The 22,750-nt window shown below is 42.2% G+C and overlaps 3 protein-coding genes across 4 annotated transcripts; 1 reads left to right on the top strand and 2 right to left on the bottom strand.

The window, feature by feature from the left end:
- Positions 1–4,517: 4,517 nt before the first annotated feature.
- On the bottom strand, positions 4,518–6,924 carry LOC139351845 (zona pellucida sperm-binding protein 3-like). Its single transcript, XM_070993850.1, has 8 exons — positions 6,550–6,924; positions 6,298–6,413; positions 5,730–5,833; positions 5,389–5,563; positions 5,057–5,174; positions 4,885–4,967; positions 4,664–4,776; positions 4,518–4,561 (listed from the first exon to the last, which is right to left on the bottom strand). Exons 1-8 carry the CDS (start codon positions 6,922–6,924, stop codon positions 4,518–4,520), a joined length of 1,128 nt encoding a protein of 375 aa, XP_070849951.1.
- A 177-nt stretch (positions 6,925–7,101) lies between these two features.
- cnpy4 (canopy FGF signaling regulator 4) lies at positions 7,102–9,121 on the bottom strand. Its single transcript, XM_070993692.1, has 6 exons — positions 8,927–9,121; positions 8,619–8,745; positions 8,351–8,447; positions 8,044–8,166; positions 7,772–7,889; positions 7,102–7,645 (listed from the first exon to the last, which is right to left on the bottom strand). The coding sequence occupies exons 1-6, from the start codon at positions 9,009–9,011 to the stop codon at positions 7,515–7,517; spliced, it is 681 nt and encodes a 226-aa protein (XP_070849793.1). The 5' UTR covers positions 9,012–9,121; the 3' UTR covers positions 7,102–7,514.
- Positions 9,122–9,123: 2 nt separating this feature from the next.
- Positions 9,124–21,482, top strand: LOC139351686 (calpain-5). 2 transcript variants are annotated; one of them, XM_070993691.1, is made up of 14 exons: positions 9,124–10,558; positions 11,037–11,330; positions 13,924–14,118; positions 15,740–15,871; positions 16,052–16,263; positions 16,402–16,594; positions 16,676–16,869; positions 17,243–17,320; positions 17,466–17,892; positions 17,966–18,088; positions 18,179–18,375; positions 18,508–18,626; positions 18,956–19,092; positions 19,183–21,482. In XM_070993691.1, exons 3-14 carry the CDS (start codon positions 13,954–13,956, stop codon positions 19,357–19,359), a joined length of 2,154 nt encoding a protein of 717 aa, XP_070849792.1. In that variant the 5' UTR covers positions 9,124–10,558; positions 11,037–11,330; positions 13,924–13,953; the 3' UTR covers positions 19,360–21,482. The 2 variants fall into 2 exon arrangements, with proteins under 2 accessions (XP_070849792.1, XP_070849791.1); XM_070993690.1 differs by lacking the exon at positions 9,124–10,558 and having other exon boundaries at positions 10,898–11,330; positions 19,183–19,833.
- Positions 21,483–22,750: the final 1,268 nt, after the last annotated feature.

The following is a 22,750-nucleotide window of genomic DNA, read 5'->3' as shown; positions in this document are numbered from 1 at the left end:
ACTATAATATTTGCAATGCAGGACTTTTACTTGCACATTGTGGTGTTGCTGTTTTTACTTAAGTGACACGTCCTTCATCACTGTCAGCTTGTTACATGATGCACAGTTAGAGATTAAACTACACAGTAAGATAACATTGCCTGAATAATAATGATAATGTATCAGTTTGAAAGGAACTATTTTACATAATGCATTGTTTTGATACTTATATACATTTTGATAATACATCTGTATTTGCTCGACTGTCATGTGGTATTTCTGTTTTATTTAAAGCCCCTGAATATATAATTTTAAATCATCAGTATTTCTCTTCAGCATTAAATATTTGACTGACAAAGCAACAATCAAAGCTGACGATTTAAGTGTCACTGAAGAAGAAGGTAATTAATTAATAGGTTTTTAAGGCCTTTTAGGTGAAAGATCCAGATACTGGCAAGGACCAACTTGGATACTTCCGGATTCACTTGTTGGCAAACTGAATGTCATCATTTATCTGAAAGTAGACCATTTTCCTGTATTTGTTGTTACAAGCTCTGGAGGAAATGTCAATACACTCGAGGGGAAAAAGCTCCTGAAACAGGTTGATATGCTTTTAGAGACAAGTGGCATTTTTTCACTTTAAAGGCACTTTTCCTCCATTTAAAAAACTGGAATTTTAAGACTCAATTAAACATTTCATGGCTTATTAAGAACATTTTTTTACGCTGAGCAGATCCTCCACCTTCAGGTTTATCGCCACTGGTGGACAATTTGAGGACACAGAGGGAAGCCAGTTATGAAAGTCTTATCTCGTATCGTCCAGGCAAAGATCCCACTAGCCAGTTTGCTCCAATTATCCCTCTGTGGAATAGGAAAAGTGGTTGAAGTTAATTGGCTGGAGTGGAACGTTCTCAGATGTGGACCAAAACTGATACAGATGGAAATATAAGAAAGAGGATCGAGGAGGAGGAGGAGGGTGGAGGGAGGGAAGACGCTTGATTGGAGAGGAGGAAACTTTCCCAGAGAAAGCCATAAAACTGATTGATGACTTCCCCCGAGGAATGTTTCCCCAGGTGTGCTTTGTGTGCATGTGTGTGTTTGAGTGTGTGTGTGTGTCTCTAGTAGTTACAGTGCAGTTAAGAAATGCTATCCTTGGACGCAGGACAAGTGCAATAAAGCAAATTGAGGGGTGAAATAGCACATTTATGCGTCAATATTACACTTTGGCAGCATAAACACAAAGACACAAGAGACTTCAGTCAGCGAAAATGAAGGTGGGACTAAATTGGTGCCATTTATTGAATCACTCCAGAAATACTAAGTGATAAGAGAAATCATCCCTAAAAATGATATAAGAAAATATTTAACTGCTTAACAAAACACCTCAGCTGGTCTTTGACAGGCGCTTTGCTGCCAAACTTTGCACCCTGCAGCTAAGAGTGTGCTGAGAGACTTGAATCATAATAAACAAAATACCATGAAAGTGCAATTATAAAAGTCAACATTAAGCCACCCTGACAGAATAAGAGCACATTTCACAATACAGGGGTGTCTTTTTGAGGGATTAGCTGTGCTTATATGTTTCAAGTGCTACAATATGGCATTGTGGTTTGGTTTAATGATCAGATGTGAACATGTGGATATGAAATATAGACATTATATTTATTTATATCCACGGTCCACATTTATGTTTCAATTACTGGAGCACAGAAGCAGCACGAATGCTCTAAAAAAACCATTAAATGCATCTTTTGGTACCACCAATGGGATAATGTACTATCTTATGATGACAAGAAATATGGCTGTAGCACATGTTCAAGTGGAATTAACTGTGTAAGTGAAAGATTTACTGCAAAGGTCCAGAAAAGCATCCAAAAGTGAAGATAATCTGCCTGGTTTAATGAAAATATGTGGAAACTGATGAGGAACAGAAATTCAGCATTAAGGAAAGCAGTGAAATCGAGACAAGGTACACATATGCTGATTTATAAAGGCCTGAAAAACACTAAAGAAAGTTATTCAACTGAGACGAGCTAAATATTATTTTATCTCAATAAAATCAATGAATAAAATTAATTTGGAAAAATATTAATCTTACAAGTAGTGCCCCAATTTTTAGATCATTACTTCAGAGGAAAAGAAGAATGAATTGGAGACAAGGGGTGTTCCTCAGGGATCAGTGTTAAGCCGTTTGATATTTAGCCTCAATGCTAATAATGATATTTTGAGGGAAATATAATGCTGACTGAATTATGTTTTGTATAAACATTATGAGGAAATGTTGTTGGTTGATGTATCTACAGGTTGTAAAAATGTTGACATTGAATGCATGTTTACTGACAACAAATTTCACTTTTTTTTTTTTTCCACCAAACATGAAATCTCACCATGCAATGCAATCAATTCAGAGTAATTACAGCATTATTCAACTTTTTAATGCTTATGTTAGGGGCTAACAGTGTTTTTGTTGCTTAAACCTGATCACAGTCTGGATGTGAACCCTGGATTAACTCTGAGCATTGGCAGTTATTGTGTTTCACCACCAGGTTATGAAACAGATTAGTAATGTCCAAATGTGATTTCTGGGACACAGAGTTTGACAAATGGTATGTTTTTCTACCAAAGACAAAGTGCAGCCCCCTAATTCTCACATTCTTACCAAAGGTTGAAAAGACTGTCAAGAACCTCAAAACAGGACATGTTAACAACTATAACGGCCATATATAGTAAATTATGTTGTAGTTAAGATGGGTTCCAGCCTTTGAACTTGTGATGAGATGATGTTTCTCCTTCAGCTCAGTAACATCATGTGAAAAACTTTAACAATGAGAATAAATAAATTAGCACAAGTTGCTCTGTGTTTCTCTTTGGGATATCGCGGATCAGAGGTTGTAAGAGGATCCTCGATTAGCTTGCATGTATCTCACATGTCCTGTCCGTTTCAGGGATGGCCACCCCTCGTCTCAGTGGATCGTCATGGGGATTGTGTTCCCTGCCCTCTGACCTTCTCCAGCGTATGCAGCGGTATAGACAGAAAGGAAATGATGGACAGACCTTTGACATGAATTGTTCGGGACCTTGCAACAGGCTTCTCTTGTCGACCTTGATCCAGACAAACACATCTGGACTCTAAAATTTAGCATTAAAAAAACACACAAAAATGACATTGTTCCTCCACACAATGTACACGAAGCATTTCCCTTTTTTTTAATGCAACAAGATAGATGTCTTCAAAAAATGCGGCCTTGACTGAAGGCTTTGGCTCTAAAACATGGTTGGCAAAAAGCGGAGAGTGGAAAGTGATCCCGGTTGCCATGAATCCAAATGCAGCGTTTTTGTTTGTCCAAGTTTCCTTCACTTTGTCTCAGAGTGTTGACAGGTGCTGGATGGAGAGCCGACTGTTGTTCTGCAGAGAAGGAAAACTCTCCGATAAACTGCAAGTTAGGCTGCTGCATGTGAGGCTCAGCGGTCAAGAGGGAAGATCAGAGTCAAATGTCCGGAGTGTTTTACCTTCTGCTTATGATGATAAAACATTGTCTTATCCTCAGAGGGGAGCAGCTTGATGACAAAGAGCTCATAGTGAGCGAGAAATCCAGATATTCAAACAGGCATTTAGTAGCCTGAAGGTCTAAGATGCAGATGTACATAATTTTTTGTCCATTACACACCTTTACAAATTTAGTAGTAGCACAGAAAACAAAAGTTTGTCTTATGAAAGATTAAAAAATGGGAAAAGTCACTCACTGACCTGCCTTTGTGACAGGATAAAATTATTGTATGTGTGTGTCTTGAGTTTTATTATCAAAATAAGTGGCATGCAATTTCATAAGAGTGCTGCTTACAGATGTCAATATTTTGATTTGTTGTACAAGGTTGAAAATGAAACCACAAATGGAAAAATAAGCCAATCAGCAGTTACGCATTTCGCTCGTTTGCCTGATTCCACCAGCCAGACTGACTGCTGGAATAAAAGCTGGGCTACAGTGCATCCTGCAAAGATGAAAGCTGCACGCACAAATCAATCAATCAGACTGCTGAGAAACATGATTGGTTTTCTAGTTAATCATCTGGAAAAAAATGTACCGTTTGATTATTAAAGTTCAAACATCCAGTTTCACCACACTGTTGATTAAATACGATGTCGAAAGCACGTTGATATTTCAGATGCATCTGCAGGTTTAGTGTGCAAAAATCTCCAGCAACACCATGTGCCTGTAGAGCTACTACACTGTTTTATTTGCAGCATGTCTGTTTTATCTCTTTTCACTGTTTTATCTTTTATTATTGTCAGATATTTTAATTTTCCTTCATGAAATGTTTTTTAAAAACCTGGTTTAACCATTCAAGCATTGCTTTGAACACAGCTGTATAAATGAACATTATTAGAATTCTACTTGCAATAATTACTATTATTGAAAATGGTTTTGCTCGCAGCACCATAAAAACAAAACAAGTGAGGCGATATGAGGTTTTTCTTAGACGTTTTTTTTTTTTCTTTTATTAATAAACTCTTTACTTCAATGCAGATATTTGTGTTTTCATGCTGTAGGCAGAAATATCAATGGACCCAAACTGTGCAGCTCTGCAAGGACAGAAAATGTGCGTTAATTTAACCCGCTGATTTCATGCACACAGTGTTCAGTAATAAATGCAGCAGCACTGGGACAGCTGTCTCCTGCAGTACCGGTTTGTCTGCGCTTTGTTTTGCTCTTCGCTGCCCTCTTGTGGTTGGACCTGGTGCTGCTCCTGCTGCTGCAGCTCTCGCAGACGTGGTCATCACCATCCGCTGACCGCCACCTTGAAGAGTAAAAACATTTGTGTCACATGTTTTTGAGAAGAATTTCATTTGTTTTTAGAGGTGGACAGATAGAAGATGTATGAAAGAGGAGTTATGATGAAACTGACCTCCCGCTCATGAAAGAACAAGCCCTTTTCACCGGGTCCTTGTCTGAAATGGGCTCAGCTTCCAGGTAACATGTTATATATATCTACAGGAGACAGTGCGACACATGCAGAGGCATTTTTCTTTCTGCTGTAGGTATGAATGTGTATAAAAACATGTGAAACCAGTGCTGACGGTGTGTCTGTGGTCCTGGTGGAAGAGGAAAGGTTGGAGTTGAATGTGGAGGAGTTGGTCCTGGACTCTGGGCAGGAAGCGGGAGCTGGAGCCATGCAGCTGGGAATCTGTAAAACATCTGCAAAGAACAGACGCAACCATATCAGATTTAACTCGTGCCCTCAGCATTTATTACATCAGTAATTTGGGTGCATTTTATAATAACAGGATACAGAAACTGGGAGGATTTAAGCCGGCAATGTGGGCCACTAAAATGTGCTCTGAGGAAGTAGTTTTCCTTTGGAAACTTAATTGGAGGAACCAGTGTAGACATTAAAGATATGAGGACTCACCCCTGGTGGTCTATGAAGGGGTATCTGGGGTAAGAGTTCACATCAGGGGTTGGAGTGGCCAGACAGCTGTCTACATACACACGAAGAGGAAGAGGAGGATGATCTACAGAGGCCTCCATGTTGACCGTTTCACCCATGAAGTAGACAGATGACTTTCTCTCACTGCTCCAGTCATCTGGGGACAGATATTTGTAAGTTTAATGGTTCATTCAGGGAAATGTTATTATTATTTGCCAAATTACTTAAAGAAAATTGCCTAATTTAACCCAGATTTACTAAGAAAGAGGTCATTTTAAAAGCAGAAAGGAGATTTTTTACCGACCACACTTGAACCAGCTCACCTGTCATGAGCCTGAGGCGGAAGTCCAGGTCGAACTGCATCGACTGGGTGGAGATCAGGGGACTCCAGGTTGGTTTCAGGGCTCTGCTGCTCACTCTGTACCTCCTGCGAGGTGGAGCGATTTCAGCCAGGAAACATTATCATTTCAGTGAGCATTTCCATTCCACAAACTAGTAATAAATAGTAATTGATAGTGAAAGTTCCCAAAACAAAGTGCCAAATTCATAGCAAAAGAATGAAAAATGAAATATTACTTTTTAAAGTGTAAGTGAATAGTGTGGCCAACACGACATGACCAATTGCTGGTGAATGAATTAGTCTTTTTTTGGTTTTTCATATTACATTTCCTCAACTACTTTAACATCTGATTTGCCTGCTTCAGCAGATCTTTACTGTCATGACTCCAGTTGATGCAGACTATTAATGAAGACTGAACACTGATGACACATTACACCAGTTTTTCATTTTTTTAGCATTTTTTTTGTTGTTGTTTTATAACATGAGGCATGACATGGTCATCTTATCATCAGGAGCTGTTAAGCCCTGTTCAGTTTTGTGTGTAAGTGCACCTTCCATATTCACACCGGACTGGAACAGCAGCTCCTTCTCGCTCCTGAAACACGTTTCCAGGTGATGTTGGAGAATACAGCAGCATGTTGTTGTACAGCACAGCACTCTGGGTGAACTGCACACAAAGGCATTATCACAATAGATCCACCAGGTGGCAGCATTGAGAGGCTATGATCCATAAAACACTCCTTTACAGCAACGCCTGCGCTGCAGTTAACCTGACTTTGTATTTCCATTATTAAGAGGCTCACCATCACTTCACTCCCACAGTCTGTCAGAGGTGCTCTGATGATGTACTCCCCATTTCCAGACACTCTGGCCATGCAGTGACGTTGCCCAGCACTGACGGGTCCCAGCCTCAAGTGTTTGGGCTCCACGGGCAGGCTTGGGTCAAACAGATAGGCTCTCATCACAACCTCCACGCTGTCCTCGTCACATCTCACCACAAAGGTCTTGACCTTGTGACCTCCAGAGTGAGAGCTGGGTTCGTTTGTCGAATCCAAAGAGTTTCCTTCGAGAGCGGCCAAGTCGGAGAAAGACAGAAAAAGAGGTTCGCTTTGATAAGTGTAGCACTGAATCCTCAGGATGTACAGAGAAACTGTAAAGTAGACGAGGATAAGAGGCATCGTGGCGCTGCCTTGACAACTTCTCTAAGTGCAAAGCGGCTGTCGACAGGAACACACCTGACACTAATCATCCTTTATTAGTGACCTGCAGCGTCATGGACTTGAAAATTGTGCTTTCACGCTATTTGAGGACATTATTCTGTCATAAAATGAAAAATCTGAACATACAAAAATGTTATAAAAAAGCATTTTATTCACAATGCAAAAAAATTTACATATTTCATTTAAAGACTGCAACTCTGGGAAAAAAATATTGATATGTACCATATAGTGTTGGCTTGAGGAGAGCTATAACAGCATTTACACATAATATAACAGTGGAAAGGTCTCTAACATTCATGGTAAAGGCTTCAAACGTTAATCCAAACAGCTGAGTGTTCAAAAAGGTGCAACCGTTCTTAAAAGACTGACACCATTCATAAAAAAATAACACAAAAAAGTCTGTAAAGCATCATTTCACACTATTACAACTCCCAGCATGACCTCTAACGAAGGCACCAAAAATATTGTTAGCTGGCCGTGTGATTTCTAGCCAAAAGCTAAAAACTGAGGTTATTTCATTGTCTCCTGCGTTTTGAAAACGTTTATCCTCAAAGCTCCCCGGCGTCGTGCGTCTTCCCCTCCTTCTCACCGGCTCCCTCCTCTTCTGTGCTGTCACCTCCTGCTTCCTTTGCCCCTCCCTTGGTCCCCATGTCTCCTTTCCACACCTCCTTCATACATTCTGAGGGCGGGAGAGAAAAAACACAAACACACACGTGAGAAGAGGTCTGATGAGGCCTCAGCTGAACATGTTCCTGCATTGGACCACGACCGTAACGAGCGGCGCCACTTCCTCTGTGTCGTCTACCTTGTTCTGATCCCTTGAGGACGTGGTTCTGACAGAGGAAGCTCTCCAGCCTCTGGTCCTGATGATGGAAGTACCAGTCCTCCACCACCTCCTCATACTGCTCCAGCATCGTCTCACACTGAGCAACACACACACACAATTTGATGTGGTCAAAAGCGCTTGACAACACGTCCATGAAGACATCTGCATACAACCTTTTTAGATTAAAACACTGAAAGAGTTTGACTGTGTTTCAACATTAACAGCAGGCAGACACACACACCTCCTCCTACCTGTTTTTTCATGTCCGACACCTCGACAGAGGGTTCGTCCCACAGCTCATACGGCAGACCCAGGTCCACTTTAACGCCCTTGTGGACCAGGTTCTTCAGAGTCGTCATGGTCTGACTGGCACCCTGCGGCACACACAAACCAGCGAGCTGTCAGCCTGCTGCACAAACTGACGGTTTTAGGACTGTGGAACATGTTATATGCACCTGATGGGAAACGTGTCACCTTTACTTCAGTTTTACTCTCCATTAAAACCTGCAGCTACAAGCAGCATGTGAGATGTTTACAAAGCAGGCAGGTGAACTTCACCTTGGCGTATCGGAGGCTGCCGGGCCTCTCTGCATGGACGTTATAGTGCAGGATACGATCACATATGTTGTCTACCGCCTCAGTCAGACGGGTTTCTCTGTAATTAGAAGGACATGAGGATCATCATGAGGAATACTAATCAACTGTGAAACATAGTTCATGTCTGTCAATGCAGGGACTCCACGTGACTGGGTTTATTTTAACAGAAAGCAGCATTTACTTATAACTGTCTTCATATTAGAAGTGACAATCCCCTGAGAGAGCTTACGAGGTGTTGTATTTGATCTTTCTTCTTCTCTTGCCTGTGTCCAGCACTTCTCCAACCTCCAGGACTTCTTTGGAGCGACCGGTTTTCTCCAGCACATCCTGCAGCTCTAATGTTAGAAACTTACACACTGACAGACAGGACACAAACAGGAATAAAGTGTTAGAAGACCTATTTTGTATTTATGTACACGTCAGAGTTTCTGCAGACACTCGTGGACAGAAAGCTATGTTGACAAATGCCATACTGGTGTTAGAAAAGCCACATAAATAGCATCGTAACTGCTAGCTAGTAACACTTCTTCGACATACCTTCGCACTTATTCGGCAGTCTCTCGTCTTCTTCTGCTTTAATAAAACCGCAGACACAAAAGAAAACAAGTGTAAAAAGTTTCATTGCAACAGTTTGCTGTTAAAACTGCCAACAAATTAAAAGTTACGCATTACTTCAGCCACATCGGCATTTTTTTATGGGAAGATGAAACTGCGCATGCGTGGTGTGTGTATACACAGACAAGAGCAGTAGATGCCTGGTGGTTGGATTTCAGGGAAGGTTGTAGATGGAAGAAAACGCCAACTCATTAGCGATAAGTAGTCATTTTTTATTCAATATTTTCCAGTTTGACATTCAGTTTGACCTTATTTCTATATAATTAAATTTTTCTGAAGGCATTTTCCTCAACATTTTTGGCATTATTTGTGCTATTTCTGCTACTGTTATTCGTTATATTCGTTATTGTCTTTTGAGAGATATTGCACCATGAAATCCACACTGACTGGGTTCATAGTTCACGGTTACGAAAGGAAGCTGCAGTATTTAAACACACAGAAGAATGCAAAAGTAATGTTGTATTACACGAACAGTCAATTAACAACATAAATCCAAAGTAATGCACAACAAAGTCCATATTTTAGGATATTTGTCTAACAGTCACCTCACTGTCTGGAAGCGTTGGGTTGTAATTCATCTGCTGGTTGATTAAATTGATGTTTAAAAAAGACCATTAAATTCATTCCTCATTTAACAGCAAAACGAAACATATTTGAAACATTGCCATATTTATTTGGGAAGATATTGAAAAGAGACTAAACTGGTCATGGTAAAAAGAGCAGCAATGATTAGGTGATTAATCAGTAAGCAGATGGAAAGAAAGTTTATTGGCAACTATTTTGATAATCGATTAATCATTTCAGTCATTTTTCAGGCAAAAATGTCAAACATTTGCTGGTTCCAGCTGCTTTTCTTCATCATTTATCATGGTAAATGAAGAGTCTTTTGGTTTTGCACTGCTGGCTGAACAAAAGAGGCATTTTGAAGAAATCACTTTGGGCTCTGGGAAATTGTGACAAGCATTTTCCACAAGCGATTAATCAAGTCATGAAAATACGATAAAATTAAATAAAATCCTCAACAAGTAAAAATAATAAACACAGAACCTCAGTGGACAATAAGACAGATTTAGTCTGAGGTTTGGAAGCTTGTGTTGGTTTTGAAATCACTGACAACTTTTCAGTCATGTTCAATCTTTGTTTCTGGATGTGCTTCTTCAAAAAGGTCAATCTATATGAAAAAATAAAGCGTCATTACTCTGTTAATAACTCTATTAATTGCTCAGTATTATTCCTAGTAGCCACTGCATTCATTTAGCTGAAACAGGCTTTGTAGTTTATCAGCATTCAAGTCAGTCCCACTCAGGAATGGGCGATAATTAGCTTGATATTTGGCAGTGAGGTGGTTAAAATAGAAGCCGCTTGCCTCTTGGTTTCTCAGGTGTCAGGGGCGACACACTCTCCAGCAACAGATACTCCAGGAGTCTGCAGAAGAGACGCTCGAGAGGAGAGGAAGAGGAGAAGATAAGACAGAAAATGAGAAGAGGCCATGTCGATATGAGGGGGGAAGAGGAGCAATGTTCGCGCTCACCAACCAGAAGAGCGCGAGCAGCAGTGAGTGACACACACACATGGGCAAACACACACACACACGCTCCTAGAAAACACGTTTGTTTATGTTCTCCAGCAGCAGAACAGTTTGCACACGGGCGTCACAGGATAAAGTGTTCATCTTAAGTGTCTGAAACTCAAGAGCGACTGCAGTAACTGTAGGATGTGACAGGCGTGAGGCTTCCACGGCTGTAACTGTGTGTTATGTCACTTAGCGAGGTGACTGTCTGTCTATTGTCTGTGAGGAGGGAGATAATGTTACACAGGCTTTCAGCTCCAGCAGCGACACTCTGCTGTGTGTCACATGGCTGTCAGTGCACACACACACACACACACACACACAAAGATGATACACAGTCATAAGAGATGGTGTCAGGGAACTTGCTGCCCTCACACGAAGCCTGCGCTCATCCTGCAGCATCAGTCTTCTTCTTTGCGTTTTATTCTCGTCCATTTGCCTGATTTCATTTTTGTCCTGCAGCTCCTGTGAAGAGAAGATGACGCTGAGCTAAGTCGCTGCTGGAGATGAATCAAACGCTCCTGACTGATCCCGGGGACAGAAGAAGAAAGTGTCGGTCGGCTTTCAACAGCTGACTCTGGGACAAAGAAGAAGACGAGGAAGGAGGTGACAAATGCCGGCTGTTTGTCACAACAGAGCATGAAAGACTTGGATTCCCTAATGACCAAAGGAGGACACGGTCCTGGATCCGCTGCCTGAGCTCGAGGGATAGTTTCATCTCAGGGAAGATAGTGGATAAACTTGCCTGACTTTAAGGTAAAGGAATAACCTGCGTTTTATTGTGTGAAAACTTAAAAAGAGTATTAAACTCAGTCTAATGTACTTTATAATGAGTGACACTTCATGAGCTCCTGTGGCTTGAAATTACTGCACAAAAAGGTCACTGATGATTCGATCTGTCATCAAAATCTGAGCTTAAGGGCAGAATTCAAATCACAAACACAGACTAACAGAAGGAAATGATATAATATCTAATATTATCTTACAACAGTAATGTTTAATGCTTATATTTCCATCTGTTCAAATAATTTAGCATTATTTAAGGAACAGTTATTGTATTGTTGATGTACAAGGCAACAAATTTACAGTTATTAACTCACAGTTAAATCCTACATTAATTAATAAACAGCTTAATGTGGATGAAAGCTTCTTAGACGAGCGCTTTATGCAACAATAAAAGATCCGTCTCCTCTATATTTACTCCTCATTGTCCTGCACGGGAAATTTGTCCTCGCAGCACAGCAAAGACACGTCAAAACAGAGTAATCGCACAGAAAATGGTTACACAGCAGCAGTAAAAGTAAAAGCAATAAACAAGTTTAGACAAGTAATAACTTGGAAAGGTGCTAATTAATGGCCTGGCTGCAAAGGAAGAGATTTTTATCGCAAAAGACGTTTCATCTAAAGGAAGAGTTTGCTGAAATTGAACTAAACCCACGAATCCAAAAACATCCAATAAAAGACATTTCTGGACAAAACCGAGCCAGATGTGTTCAAAACACTACAAAAATAGCACTTTTAAATGACATATTAATTACTACTTGACTGAGCTGTGACGCATCATTCATAATTGATGGTCTGGTAGGTTTTAAGTGATGGCGTGAGCCTGCAGAGCTGTGATCAAATCATTTCCAGTCACAGGAATTCACCGTTTTCACTCGGTCGCTGATTAAGTGACGAATCCCGTTCATTAATCGTGGATTGGGAATGAGTGCTCGCTTCGTGTGTTTTCCTCCTGTTTATGTGTCTCCGTGCATCAGTCTGATACGAGAAAAACAAAACCTCGCTGATAATTGATGACGCTGACCCACACGGCATCTGCAAAGCCAAGCACCTGCAAGGTTTCAGCTCTGTTTTTCCTCTCTGCACAGCAAGGCCCTGAGTTGACCCTGCCATGAACACACACACACACACACACACACACACGCATGCACGCACGCACACACACATGCACACATGCACACACACACACACACACACACACACACACACACACACACACACACACACACACACTGCTGACTCAAGGACCCCAGCAGTTCATATCACTGATGACTAAAACGGTACTATTACCTTACTGCTGTCCTCACCCTATCCCACTAACACACACATGCACACACGCACACACGCACACACACACACACACACACACACACACACACACTGACCCTGCCAGGCGCTCTGTAACCCCTTAGAGGTTCACAGCTGTTGCATGCAAACACAAAATTAAACATTCGTGTCATGTTTGCTGTGGTATCTTAAGACAACACATCGTCATTTTGTCCCGTCTGATAAAACACGTAAACGAAGATATTCAGTGTCTAAATTTTGACAATGGGCACTTGGATTAGGTTAGACGGGTTTATATATTTCGACAAAATGAATTTCGTAGCCTGCAGCGTGAGTACAGCAGCTGCCTTTGTGTTTGACAAGTGATGGTGTGACCTTTGTCAGAGGAGATTCAACCGAACATTTCAGTGCTGACGCATGTTTGTCTTTTGTCCACTTGTTAATCTTAACCTTAACTCCACTGTCAGACTTTTGACATGGAAATGACGCAGGCTGGTTGTATAAGCCCACCATTAGTGTTATAAGGCAGGCCCGCTTGGCTCTTTTGGTACCAATCCATCAAAACTGGTGACCCACCCAACACTGTTTTGCAAGGGCGCCATCGCTGCATCCTGGGCTCAGCTCCGCCAAACACAACTGTGATTGGTTTGAAGAAATACAAAGAAGCCAGTGATTTTTGCCCCATTATACCAGAATGATAATGGGTCCAGTCAGACCTTTCCCCAGCGCTGGCAGCTGCGACCAGTATCTATGTCTGTGCTGAAGCCACCAATAAACTTTGTGCCTCAGCATCTTCACACTTTTTCTTATCACAGGACATTTAAATGATCTGTTACAAGACATAAAAAGTGGAGTAAAGCAGGGCTGCAACTAACAGTTATTGTCATTATTGATGAATCTGCCCATTATTGTCATGATTGATTCGTCGTTCAAAATGTCATTGTTGTCACGCAGTTGTTCAACCAGCAATCAAAAACCCAAAGTCTCTTCATTCCTATCAGAAATGACAAAGAAAATCTGTGATTCCTGACATTTAAGAAGCTGGAAGCTGACATTTTTGCTTGAAAAATGACTGAAAGTGAGCCTGTCATTGGGTACATTAGGCCTTAAATGAATGCAACCTTTAATTTGCAAAAACAGCTGACAAATTAAATTAAAAAAATGAAAAAGAAACCTAAATGTTTTGTATGTTTTATAATTATAATCTATTAAATGTGCTATCAGTGTAACCCCATCTGTGGCCATTTCCACATAAACTTCACATTTATCTTCTTTCCAGCCCTCCTGAAGCCTCTCCTCTCCGGCCACAATGCCCGAAAGAGTTCACAGTTTCCAGGGTCAGAGCTTCCACAAGCTGAGGCGGGCCTGCTTGCGTCGAGGCGCTCTCTTCAAGGATCCCCTGTTCCCCGCCACGGGCCAGTCCCTCTTCTACAAGAGGGAGCCCCCGCCGGGGCTGACCTGGAAGAGGCCGAGGGTGAGGGATCTTATTCACCAATCCTCGTTTTTACAGCTCTCCATTGCCACATTTTACGAGTTCAATCCGAGTCGCACGACAACAAAGAGTTATTTTAGAAGTATATCTCCTCTCCTCACGTCTAAATGCAGTGGCCGACCCGGCATGCTACGTTTCCATCAGATTGGGTTAATTTAAGCACTTTCTATTATAGGAGAGTCGTCAGGCAGTGAAAGCTGAGCCCTCAGGGAGCAAGTGACTCGTGCTGCCGATGGGCTGCTCTGTTGGTGTGTGTGTGTGTGTGTGTGTGTGTGTGCGTGTGTGTGTATATACAGTTAAGAAAAAGCAGCAACCAATCGAAATAGTCCAGGTGTTTTTAGCAGTGTTGAGAAAGATGTGGCTGTGTGTAAGTGTAGGTGTTTATTGTGGCCTTTAATGGTGGCAATGAAATGGGAGGTTGAAGTCAAGGGCAAATTATTTATTGTCGGGTGTCGATTGCAAAGAAATGATATATTTAACGGTGCAATCACATGTTAGGAAATGGATTAGACATCCTATCATCGGATGGTACAGATTTGTATGAAATTAGAGATGAAGTCAAGTGAAATCTAAGACTTTTTGAGACTTTTTTAGTGCCAAGTTAACTGAAATCTAATTGCTTTATGAAAGAATGATGGAAAACCAGTAGAATTGATTAAATTCTTATTAAATTAATCAATTAATGTTGCTCAGATGCAATGTTAACGTCACTGTCTACGGCAGGTGGGAAAAATATTTTGTAAATATTTAACTGCTTTCTGAATTCAATGGTTTTTAAGACGTTTTAAAACCTGTCGATGCTCTGAATTCACCATGTTGTCACACTGCGCTCAGTAAAATCAGCCAAAAATTGTCTGTTGTGCGGTCAGCAGTTCATGAGGGTCATTCAGTATGTGGGCCAAACCTTCAAGCGCTCTTAATGTGAAACCCTGCTGGCTATTAATTGGCTGATTCGGGCCTGAGGAGAAAGGATTAAAGGTTTTGTGTTGCTCCGCTCAGGTATTTTAAGTGTGCATCAACAGGGAGTCGGACGACAGAGGGACATCTGTCGCCTCTCTGCTGACACACCGAAACGACATCCGCTCAATCTATAACTTCCAATTTGCGGTCGACTTCACGTTCTCGGTGGCCTCGTACTTGTTATGAACTTGATATCATCTTGAGGAAGATCATCTAGAGTTACATGTAAAGAGGTTATGACCACCGAGTGTGCATTTTCCTGCATGTGTGTGTGTGTGTAGAGCAGCGCTTCTACTGTTACCTGACCCTGTCCAAACGGAGATCAACAGGTCCACACAGACAGGATCTGTCCCCTCAGCAGTGCCCTGACACGCCGACTGAATCAGCTCACAGGCCTCATTAAACACTGTGACGCTTGTAACTGCTGCAGTCATTAAGCAGGTTATTTAAAGCTCCCGTATAATCAATATTCTGATATTAGCAGTGGATCAAATGTGAAAGGGATCAGTTCCCCTCAGCTCTTCAGAGCATTTTTGCATCTTTGAGCTGTTTTGGTTTTCTGACTCTTTCTTACTGCTGCTGCCCCCAAGTGGCCAAAAAGTCAACTAACGCAGGTTCAATGTCTCTTCTGATCAAACTCCAGGAGATGTGTAAGGACCCCCGTCTGTTTGTTGATGGCATCAGCACTCGTGACTTGCACCAAGGCAGTCTGGGTAACTGCTGGATGGTGGCTGCCATTTCCTGCTTAGCATCTGAGCCATCGCTGTGGAAAAAGGTTGTGTTTTCATGTTCTGTCCTCCTTTTGCCTCCCTGTCATCTGTCGACCATGCTTCCTTCTCTCCCTCCTCTTTCTCTTTCTTTCTGTAAACGTGCCGGAGTTAGCCAGCTCGTTATTTTTCAACCTTTCCTTTGGCGAGATGTTGTTGAAAGCTATAAAGTGGTTTCCTCCGCCCAGGTGATCCCCGACCACGTGGAACAGGACTGGAATCCAAAGCATCCCGACCTGTACGCAGGAATCTTCCACTTCCGCTTCTGGCGACTTGGCCGTTGGATGGATGTTGTTGTGGACGACCGCCTCCCGGTCAATGGCGATGGAGTGCTGCTCTTCTGCCGCTCGGCCACACCACGAGAGTTCTGGAGCGCCCTGTTGGAGAAAGCCTACGCCAAGTGAGGGCTCCAGGATCTTGCAGGACCCAGTCTTCTCTTAGTCACCCTTTAGTACCTGGCAAAACACCCATTCTCCCAAGAGTTACATCCACATTGGATGATTCTTCGCCTCAGTTGGTCTATCTGGTTGCTCTTTAGGCTTAACGGCTGCTATGAGGCCCTGGAGGGAGGAAACACGACAGAGGCACTGATCGACTTCACCGGTGGGGTTTCGGAGCCCCTCAGTCTGGATCGTGAGGCCCTCAGCCTGCACAGTGAGCAGAGGAGGGTGTTCTTCCAGACGCTGGCCAAGGCCCACGAGCGCAAAGCCCTCATCACCTGCTCCATCCGGGTAGGGCCTTTTATCTCTGAGTATCTCAGAACTAAGACGAACAATGTGTTAGAAAAATTCAGCATATGTTGCTTTTCTCAGCCAGCAGAGGGGGAGACAGTGGAGTCAGCGTTGGATTGTGGCCTGGTGCGAGGACACGCCTACGGGATCACAGCGGTGAGGAAGATGAGGCCCGGGGAAAGGCTGCTGCAGACGAGCGGGATGGCCCGACTCTTCATGGTGCGCATGAGGAACCCATGGGGGACGACGGACTGGACGGGTGCCTGGAGTCAGGGGTGAGGGTACCGGCTTCATCTGCCACATGTGACTGCTGAGTACATCATACATTTTGCTGGAGCTGTGGGAATAAAGCCTCCGCTGACATTTAACAGTCTGTTTCACAACATTTTATAGTGCCACTGCAGTGTTTTTTGGACAATTTGTGACATTTTACAATAGTTTAGGAATTGCTTTACAAGAGGACATCTGCCGTTTACATTATGTAAGTCTGAGAAACTCCGAAAATGGCCAAAATGGACCTATAAAGGTTTCCAGAAGTTAAAACACTACTTGTATTTTTCATATGTCATTTCCAGTGTGGCGGACCTTGAAGCTCTGCAGTTTTTTTCTGCTGCCTTTGACATTATTGCCCTTGCACGCCCCCTGCAGGTCACAGCAGTGGCAGCAGATGAGTCGTGCAGAAAGGGAGAAGATGGGACTCACTGTTCGAGATGTTGGGGAGTTCTGGTAGATTTTCATTCATTATTATTTATCAGGATCTCCATAACTTTTCAGTGATATAGCTGCTAGTTGTCCAGGTGTCCACATAAAATAATAAATTCTATTAATATGATTTATATCCAAATATCTGTTGGTTAATTTATTTCCTCAGGATGGATTTCGAGGATTTCTGTCACTACTTCACAGACGTGGTGGTGTGCCGGCTGGTGGAGCAGGCTCTGCTGTGGCCGAGCTCTCACTGGAGGGAGGTGCGCCGCTATGGGGAGTGGGCTCCAGCTCCCTCTTCCCCTGGAACCCATCCACCCACCGTCCTCCACAGCAACCACACGCTGAGCTTGGGGAGGAACAGTGCAAAGCCTGGAGACACCAAGCAGCGAGGCAACCGGAAGGAGGCCAGACTTGGGGAGAGTCAGCAGGAGGGAGGGAAAGGAGGACGGTGTGAGCGAGATAAGGCTGTGAAAAAAGCTACAAAGGAAGTTGAAGGTGGAGAGGCGGGTGAATGGGAGGCACAGATGGATAAGAGGAGTCGATGCGGAGGATGCATCAACCACAGAGACACTTTCCTGCACAACCCACAGGTAACACTGAAGTGGAAAGTCTCATTATGAGTGCAAAGAATTTTAAACCTGCCTTTCCTTCCTGGCTTTCTAGTTCATGTTCGAGGTGAGAGGCAAAGAAGAGGAGGTGCTGATCTGTCTGCAGCAGGAGGACCGGAGGATACGAAGGAAAGACGGAGGAGGAGAGAACCTGCCGATCGGCTTTGAGGTGCTGAAGGTGAGCAGTTCATGGAGATGTGAACGCACATCCTTTCAGTTCTCACAAAACACAGAATAATTTCCTCCCTGCTGCCTCGTCGTGGTGCAGGTGGAGGTGAACCGCTGCAGCCGGGTGCAGTGTGTGGTGGAGCAGGCGCTCAGCTCCGTCTACATGGACTCCCGCAGTGTGACGCTGAGGGGGACTCTGGCTCCAGGTCGCTACGTGGTGCTGCCCACCACCTTCCTGCCGGGCCCCACGGGACACTTCCTCCTACGCCTCTTCTCCCATTCCCACATCCAACTCAGGTGTGTGAAAGTGTGCGTGCATGTTTGATGAGGTCAAAAAAGTTGTTTCTTATGCTCAGAAATAATTTAAGATCCTTGTTTTGTTGGATGAAAATTAACCTTTAGTTTGTTTTATTGTTCTTTTTCATGCAGGGAACTGAGGGAGGATTTGCCATTTCCCTCCATCTTCCAGTGTTTTCTACCTCAACCCACCGTGGTGACCACCGTCCATCTCCGCAGGGCATCAGGACTCAGCGCTCCCAAACAGACAGGTGGCTCATCGCTCGACACCACGTCATTTTACAGATGGAAGACAACCGTAGCTTCTCTAACATTAGATTTTTTTGTGAAACGTTGGGTAAATTAATCTCTTTGGGATTTGAACTGTAGTTACATGAGACTGTCAGAGAAGTTCAGAGGAGAAAAGTCTCATCAACAACTCGTATTGGAGACACGATGGCGGTTTAACTGTGAACAAAATCTATTTTATGTTTTTAAAAGTAAAACTACCTCAGAATTGTGCTTAAACACTTGAATAATAATTCAGTAAAAGTCGCTGCTCGCTCTCTTGTGCACAGCTGTTGTGTGTTACGATCCACAGCTCCAGATGTTTACGCCATCGTGCGCTGTGAGAATGACTCCATCAGGACGCGGGTTGTCAAGGCGGAGGGAAACCCGGAGTTCAACCTCAGAGCCATCTTCTACAGGAGATACCCCGACACACACATCTCTATTGAGGTTTGCCACCTTCACATCCCCTCTCTCTCTCACACACACACTCACATTATGCACACACAGCTGTTCTAGTCTTCGCCTTGCTGTGTGCAGCTGTGGAGCAGAGGTCTGATGTGGGACTCGGTGCTCGGCAGGGCTCGACTCCAGACGGCACAGTCCGAGAGGAGTCGCAGCCACGTGATTGACCTGCGAGGCGGCCAATCCCGTTCAGGATACCGACGGCGCATCTACGTTGAGACGTCCTCCAGCGTCTGCCTCATGGACTTGTGACAGCATCGACTGCCGTCCTCCCAGGCGGAAGCTGATGGACGAACAAAGGTGCTGCAGTTGAATTCACAAATTTTTGATTAATAGGCGTCCTGCGTATTTAACTAACACTGAGCAAACATTGTCTCAGCGCAGTGACAGGTCAGAGTAAATAAAGTTTCTATTATTCAAAAGGTGTTCTGTGCTGATCTGCAGGTCAGACATGCAGGTGAGACGTCGTTTGTGACTTCAGCAGTGCATTAAAAAAACAAACTGCTGCCAAAATGAGTGTTTCGTGTGTTTAATTTAATTTGATATATCATTAGCTGACGGTTGTCATATGTGGTTTTTTTTTGCTGTTAAAGAAATTGTCACGTGATTTTTACTGTTATTTATGATAATATTTATGATATGATAATGAAATAGCTGACAATGTGTGAGTGATGCCTTTTTTATTATAGCCAAATATCACTCTGATTAAAGTCGATTTAAGTCTTTATCCTGAGGGTTTGAATTATTGAAATGACTCATATTTTACAGACGACTGCACATGTTGAATATCTATTTAAGGGACACTTTCACTCCACAGGCTCGCATCTATCAGCCTCGTATCTATCAGAGATGAGACTCAAATCAGGAGTCAGAAAATGTGCACGTTGAACTGAACCTCGGTTAGAGTGGATGCATGAGCAGAGGCCGCAATGCAAACACACAAATGTTGGGTCATTATGTTACTCCAACCTTAAAATCACACCATAAAGGGAGAACAAGTGAACATTTTGCTGATATTTTCTCCTCAGTCACAGACTTGACTGTGACATTACTGCAGCTGCTGCTCAGGAGAAGTGTGCAGCCACAGCAGCAGCAGGCAAATGTCCATTCAGCCTCTATCTGTTCTCATTCGGCGGCATTTGTATATCATGATCCCGAGGCTGTTCTGTTTGAGTTCTGCTTTTCAAAGTGAAGGGAACTTCCTGCAGTGTGGTTTGCTTTGAATGTTCAGTGTTTTTAGTGTATCCTTTACACTACACACTGTCTTTACTTTACTTGACTGTTTTATTTACATTTAGTTTCAATGATTTATTTTTCTTTTACTTTAATTCTCAATGAATAAAGATTGAAATCACTTTCTAAAATATGGAAATTGAACAAGTGTGAAGCCTGAAGTTTAAGTGATTTCTCTTTACAGGCCCTCTCAGCTCCCAAACTTATGAGCTTTTTGGCCTGAAGCTACTTGTGAGACCTCATCACAGAAAATGCCTGCAGTGTGGATGTAATATTGGCCTGAGCAGACAAACGTTTTTACATTAGATGCCCTTAAAACAGAAAACATTCAGTATTTCACAAGAACAAAGCAAAGCTTCCCCTTTGATCGTCTTAACCTAAGTTACTTCACAGATTCAGATGAACCATACAGAATACAATCAACAAATAAATTAAGATGATACAGATACAACTTCATTGACCTCTTGCTGAAATTTACAGTCTAATTAATTTAATATACATTATTCTGACATGGGCCATTCTGCATATGAGTACTTTGGGCTTGTGGTTTGGTACTTTATTTACTCATGCAAATACTTTTGCACCTTTGCTTAACTAAAATCTTGAATACAGGGCTTTTACTTTTCTTCACCTGGTATTCCTAACTTTTACCAGCCGTCACGAGCAGAGGTGGGTCTAGAATTTTAGCTCATAAAAACAACAACAACCACACTTCCGCTCATCAACAATAAAGAGTATTAAAACAGACGTAAAGTATTAAACAGAAGTGAATCAGTAATTCTTGATTAAATTAAAACTGCCCATTCCACAGTCCAGCCCAGTTGTGGCAGAGGTGGTGTGTGAGTTTGAGTGTGATTGATTCAGGGTGCAGTCACCGACGCCTTGATCACTGTTATCTGCAGCTTTTATTTTCTTTATCTTAAAAAAGGTCTCAGTGTTTAGAGTCCTTTTCATCCTGTTTCTGCCCCTGAAGGAATCATGCACATTGTTTGGTTAGAAATTAAGTCAGAAAATCACTTTCCTTAAACTGAAACACACAGGATAGGTATCGCATGCAATTATATCATCCTCTGTTGAAATGTTACAGCAACCCCAAGCTGTCTCATTTGCACATGTGTATGAAATAAATCTTTCTGAAGACTAAAAACAGGCTAAATGCTTTACTCCACTCTAGTCCACTCCACTCTCTCAACTCTGTAAATCATCTGTAAATTACCTGTGCAATAATTGGTACAATAATCTGTGCAATCCATCTTGTAAATAACAGTCTGCAAATACGATTTATAATTAAAGATAATGCTTATTTTTTATTACACTCTTTTGTATACACTTGCTGGTTTTTATTTAATCTATCTTTTACTGGTGCTGCTGTAAATTGGAATTTTCCCTTGCGGGACTAATAAAGGTATATTGAATTGACTTGAATTGAATTGAATGATGGCGCACTGAAATGACATTTCTTTTAAATGCCCCACAGTCGTAGATCATAAGAAATTGTAGGCTGAAGTATTAATAATAGAACTATTTTATTTACCCAAATAATGCACAGAACAGTGTAGCATCTGGCATTTAGAAATCTTATCTGACTGAGAAAAATGTTTTTTGTTTGTTTGAGCACGTTGATCTGTGCTCCGGAAGAGTATACTGGTGTATAACCTAGTAGTAGTAGTAGTAGTAGTAGTAGTAGTAGTGGTAGTAGTGGTAGTATTTGTTTCAGCAAGATAAACGCTTGTGTTTCATAGGCGTCTAAGCCTACCTCTTTGTTACCTTACAGAGACAGAAACAGTCAGTTTAGTTTAGTTATGAACAGCTTTATTACAACTCTAACAACATGTTAGAACACATACACACTTAAACAAATCAGTCTCACTATACACACATTTTTAGACCATGCATAATACACGACTTTAATTTATAACACACAATGTAGAAGTCAGTGATACTGAATTCAATAACAATCTTGTGAACAAAAGCTGGGTCTCCTGTTGGAGTAATGCACTAGACCTGATCATCATTGATAAATTATTTGTATAAGCTTTCTGACATCTTAAAGCAGAAGAGATCAAATACCCAGTTGGTGGGATGGTGTGTGGTATGAAGCATGGGGGGGGGGCTCTTCACTGTCACTGCAGCTTTGACTGTGAGACTCCTGATGGTTCACATGTTCGTGATCCAACTGATCGCACAAAGAAATATTCAATTATTGCATCAAGACGTTTTTGAAACACACACTGTTTTTACCTGGGAAAAGTTACTGAAAATGTCAATACAAGTGTAAGATCAACTGAACTTTAGATACATAGATAGATTCAACTGTCCTTTAGCTCATAAAAACAACAACAACCACACTTCCGCTCATCAACAATAAAGAGTATTAAAACAGACGTAAAGTATTAAACAGAAGTGAATC

Source organism: Chaetodon trifascialis, chromosome 23 (genome assembly GCF_039877785.1).
Source record: "Chaetodon trifascialis isolate fChaTrf1 chromosome 23, fChaTrf1.hap1, whole genome shotgun sequence".
Lineage (NCBI taxonomy): Eukaryota > Metazoa > Chordata > Actinopteri > Chaetodontiformes > Chaetodontidae > Chaetodon > Chaetodon trifascialis.
Note: the sequence above shows the minus strand (reverse complement) of the source record. Positions and strands in the feature narration are given on the sequence as shown.

Excerpts from the sequence above, each read along its gene's own strand:
- LOC139351686 (XM_070993691.1), top strand. The coding sequence starts at position 13,954 with ATGCCCGAAAGAGTTCACAGTTTCCAGGGTCAGAGCTTCCACAAGCTG. Across the intron at positions 14,119-15,739 it reads TGACCTGGAAGAGGCCGAGG|GAGATGTGTAAGGACCCCCG; the intron begins GTGAGGGATCTT and ends ATCAAACTCCAG. Across the intron at positions 18,089-18,178 it reads TCGGCTTTGAGGTGCTGAAG|GTGGAGGTGAACCGCTGCAG; the intron begins GTGAGCAGTTCA and ends GTCGTGGTGCAG.
- cnpy4 (XM_070993692.1), bottom strand. The coding sequence starts at position 9,011 with ATGAAACTTTTTACACTTGTTTTCTTTTGTGTCTGCGGTTTTATTAAA. Across the intron at positions 8,746-8,926 it reads ACTGCCGAATAAGTGCGAAG|TGTGTAAGTTTCTAACATTA; the intron begins GTATGTCGAAGA and ends CCTGTCTGTCAG. Across the intron at positions 8,448-8,618 it reads AAGATCAAATACAACACCTC|AGAAACCCGTCTGACTGAGG; the intron begins GTAAGCTCTCTC and ends TTCTAATTACAG.
- LOC139351845 (XM_070993850.1), bottom strand. The coding sequence starts at position 6,924 with ATGCCTCTTATCCTCGTCTACTTTACAGTTTCTCTGTACATCCTGAGG. Across the intron at positions 5,175-5,388 it reads CCCTTCATAGACCACCAGGG|ATGTTTTACAGATTCCCAGC; the intron begins GTGAGTCCTCAT and ends TGTTCTTTGCAG. Across the intron at positions 4,562-4,663 it reads AACAAAGCGCAGACAAACCG|AGCTGCACAGTTTGGGTCCA; the intron begins GTACTGCAGGAG and ends CTGTCCTTGCAG.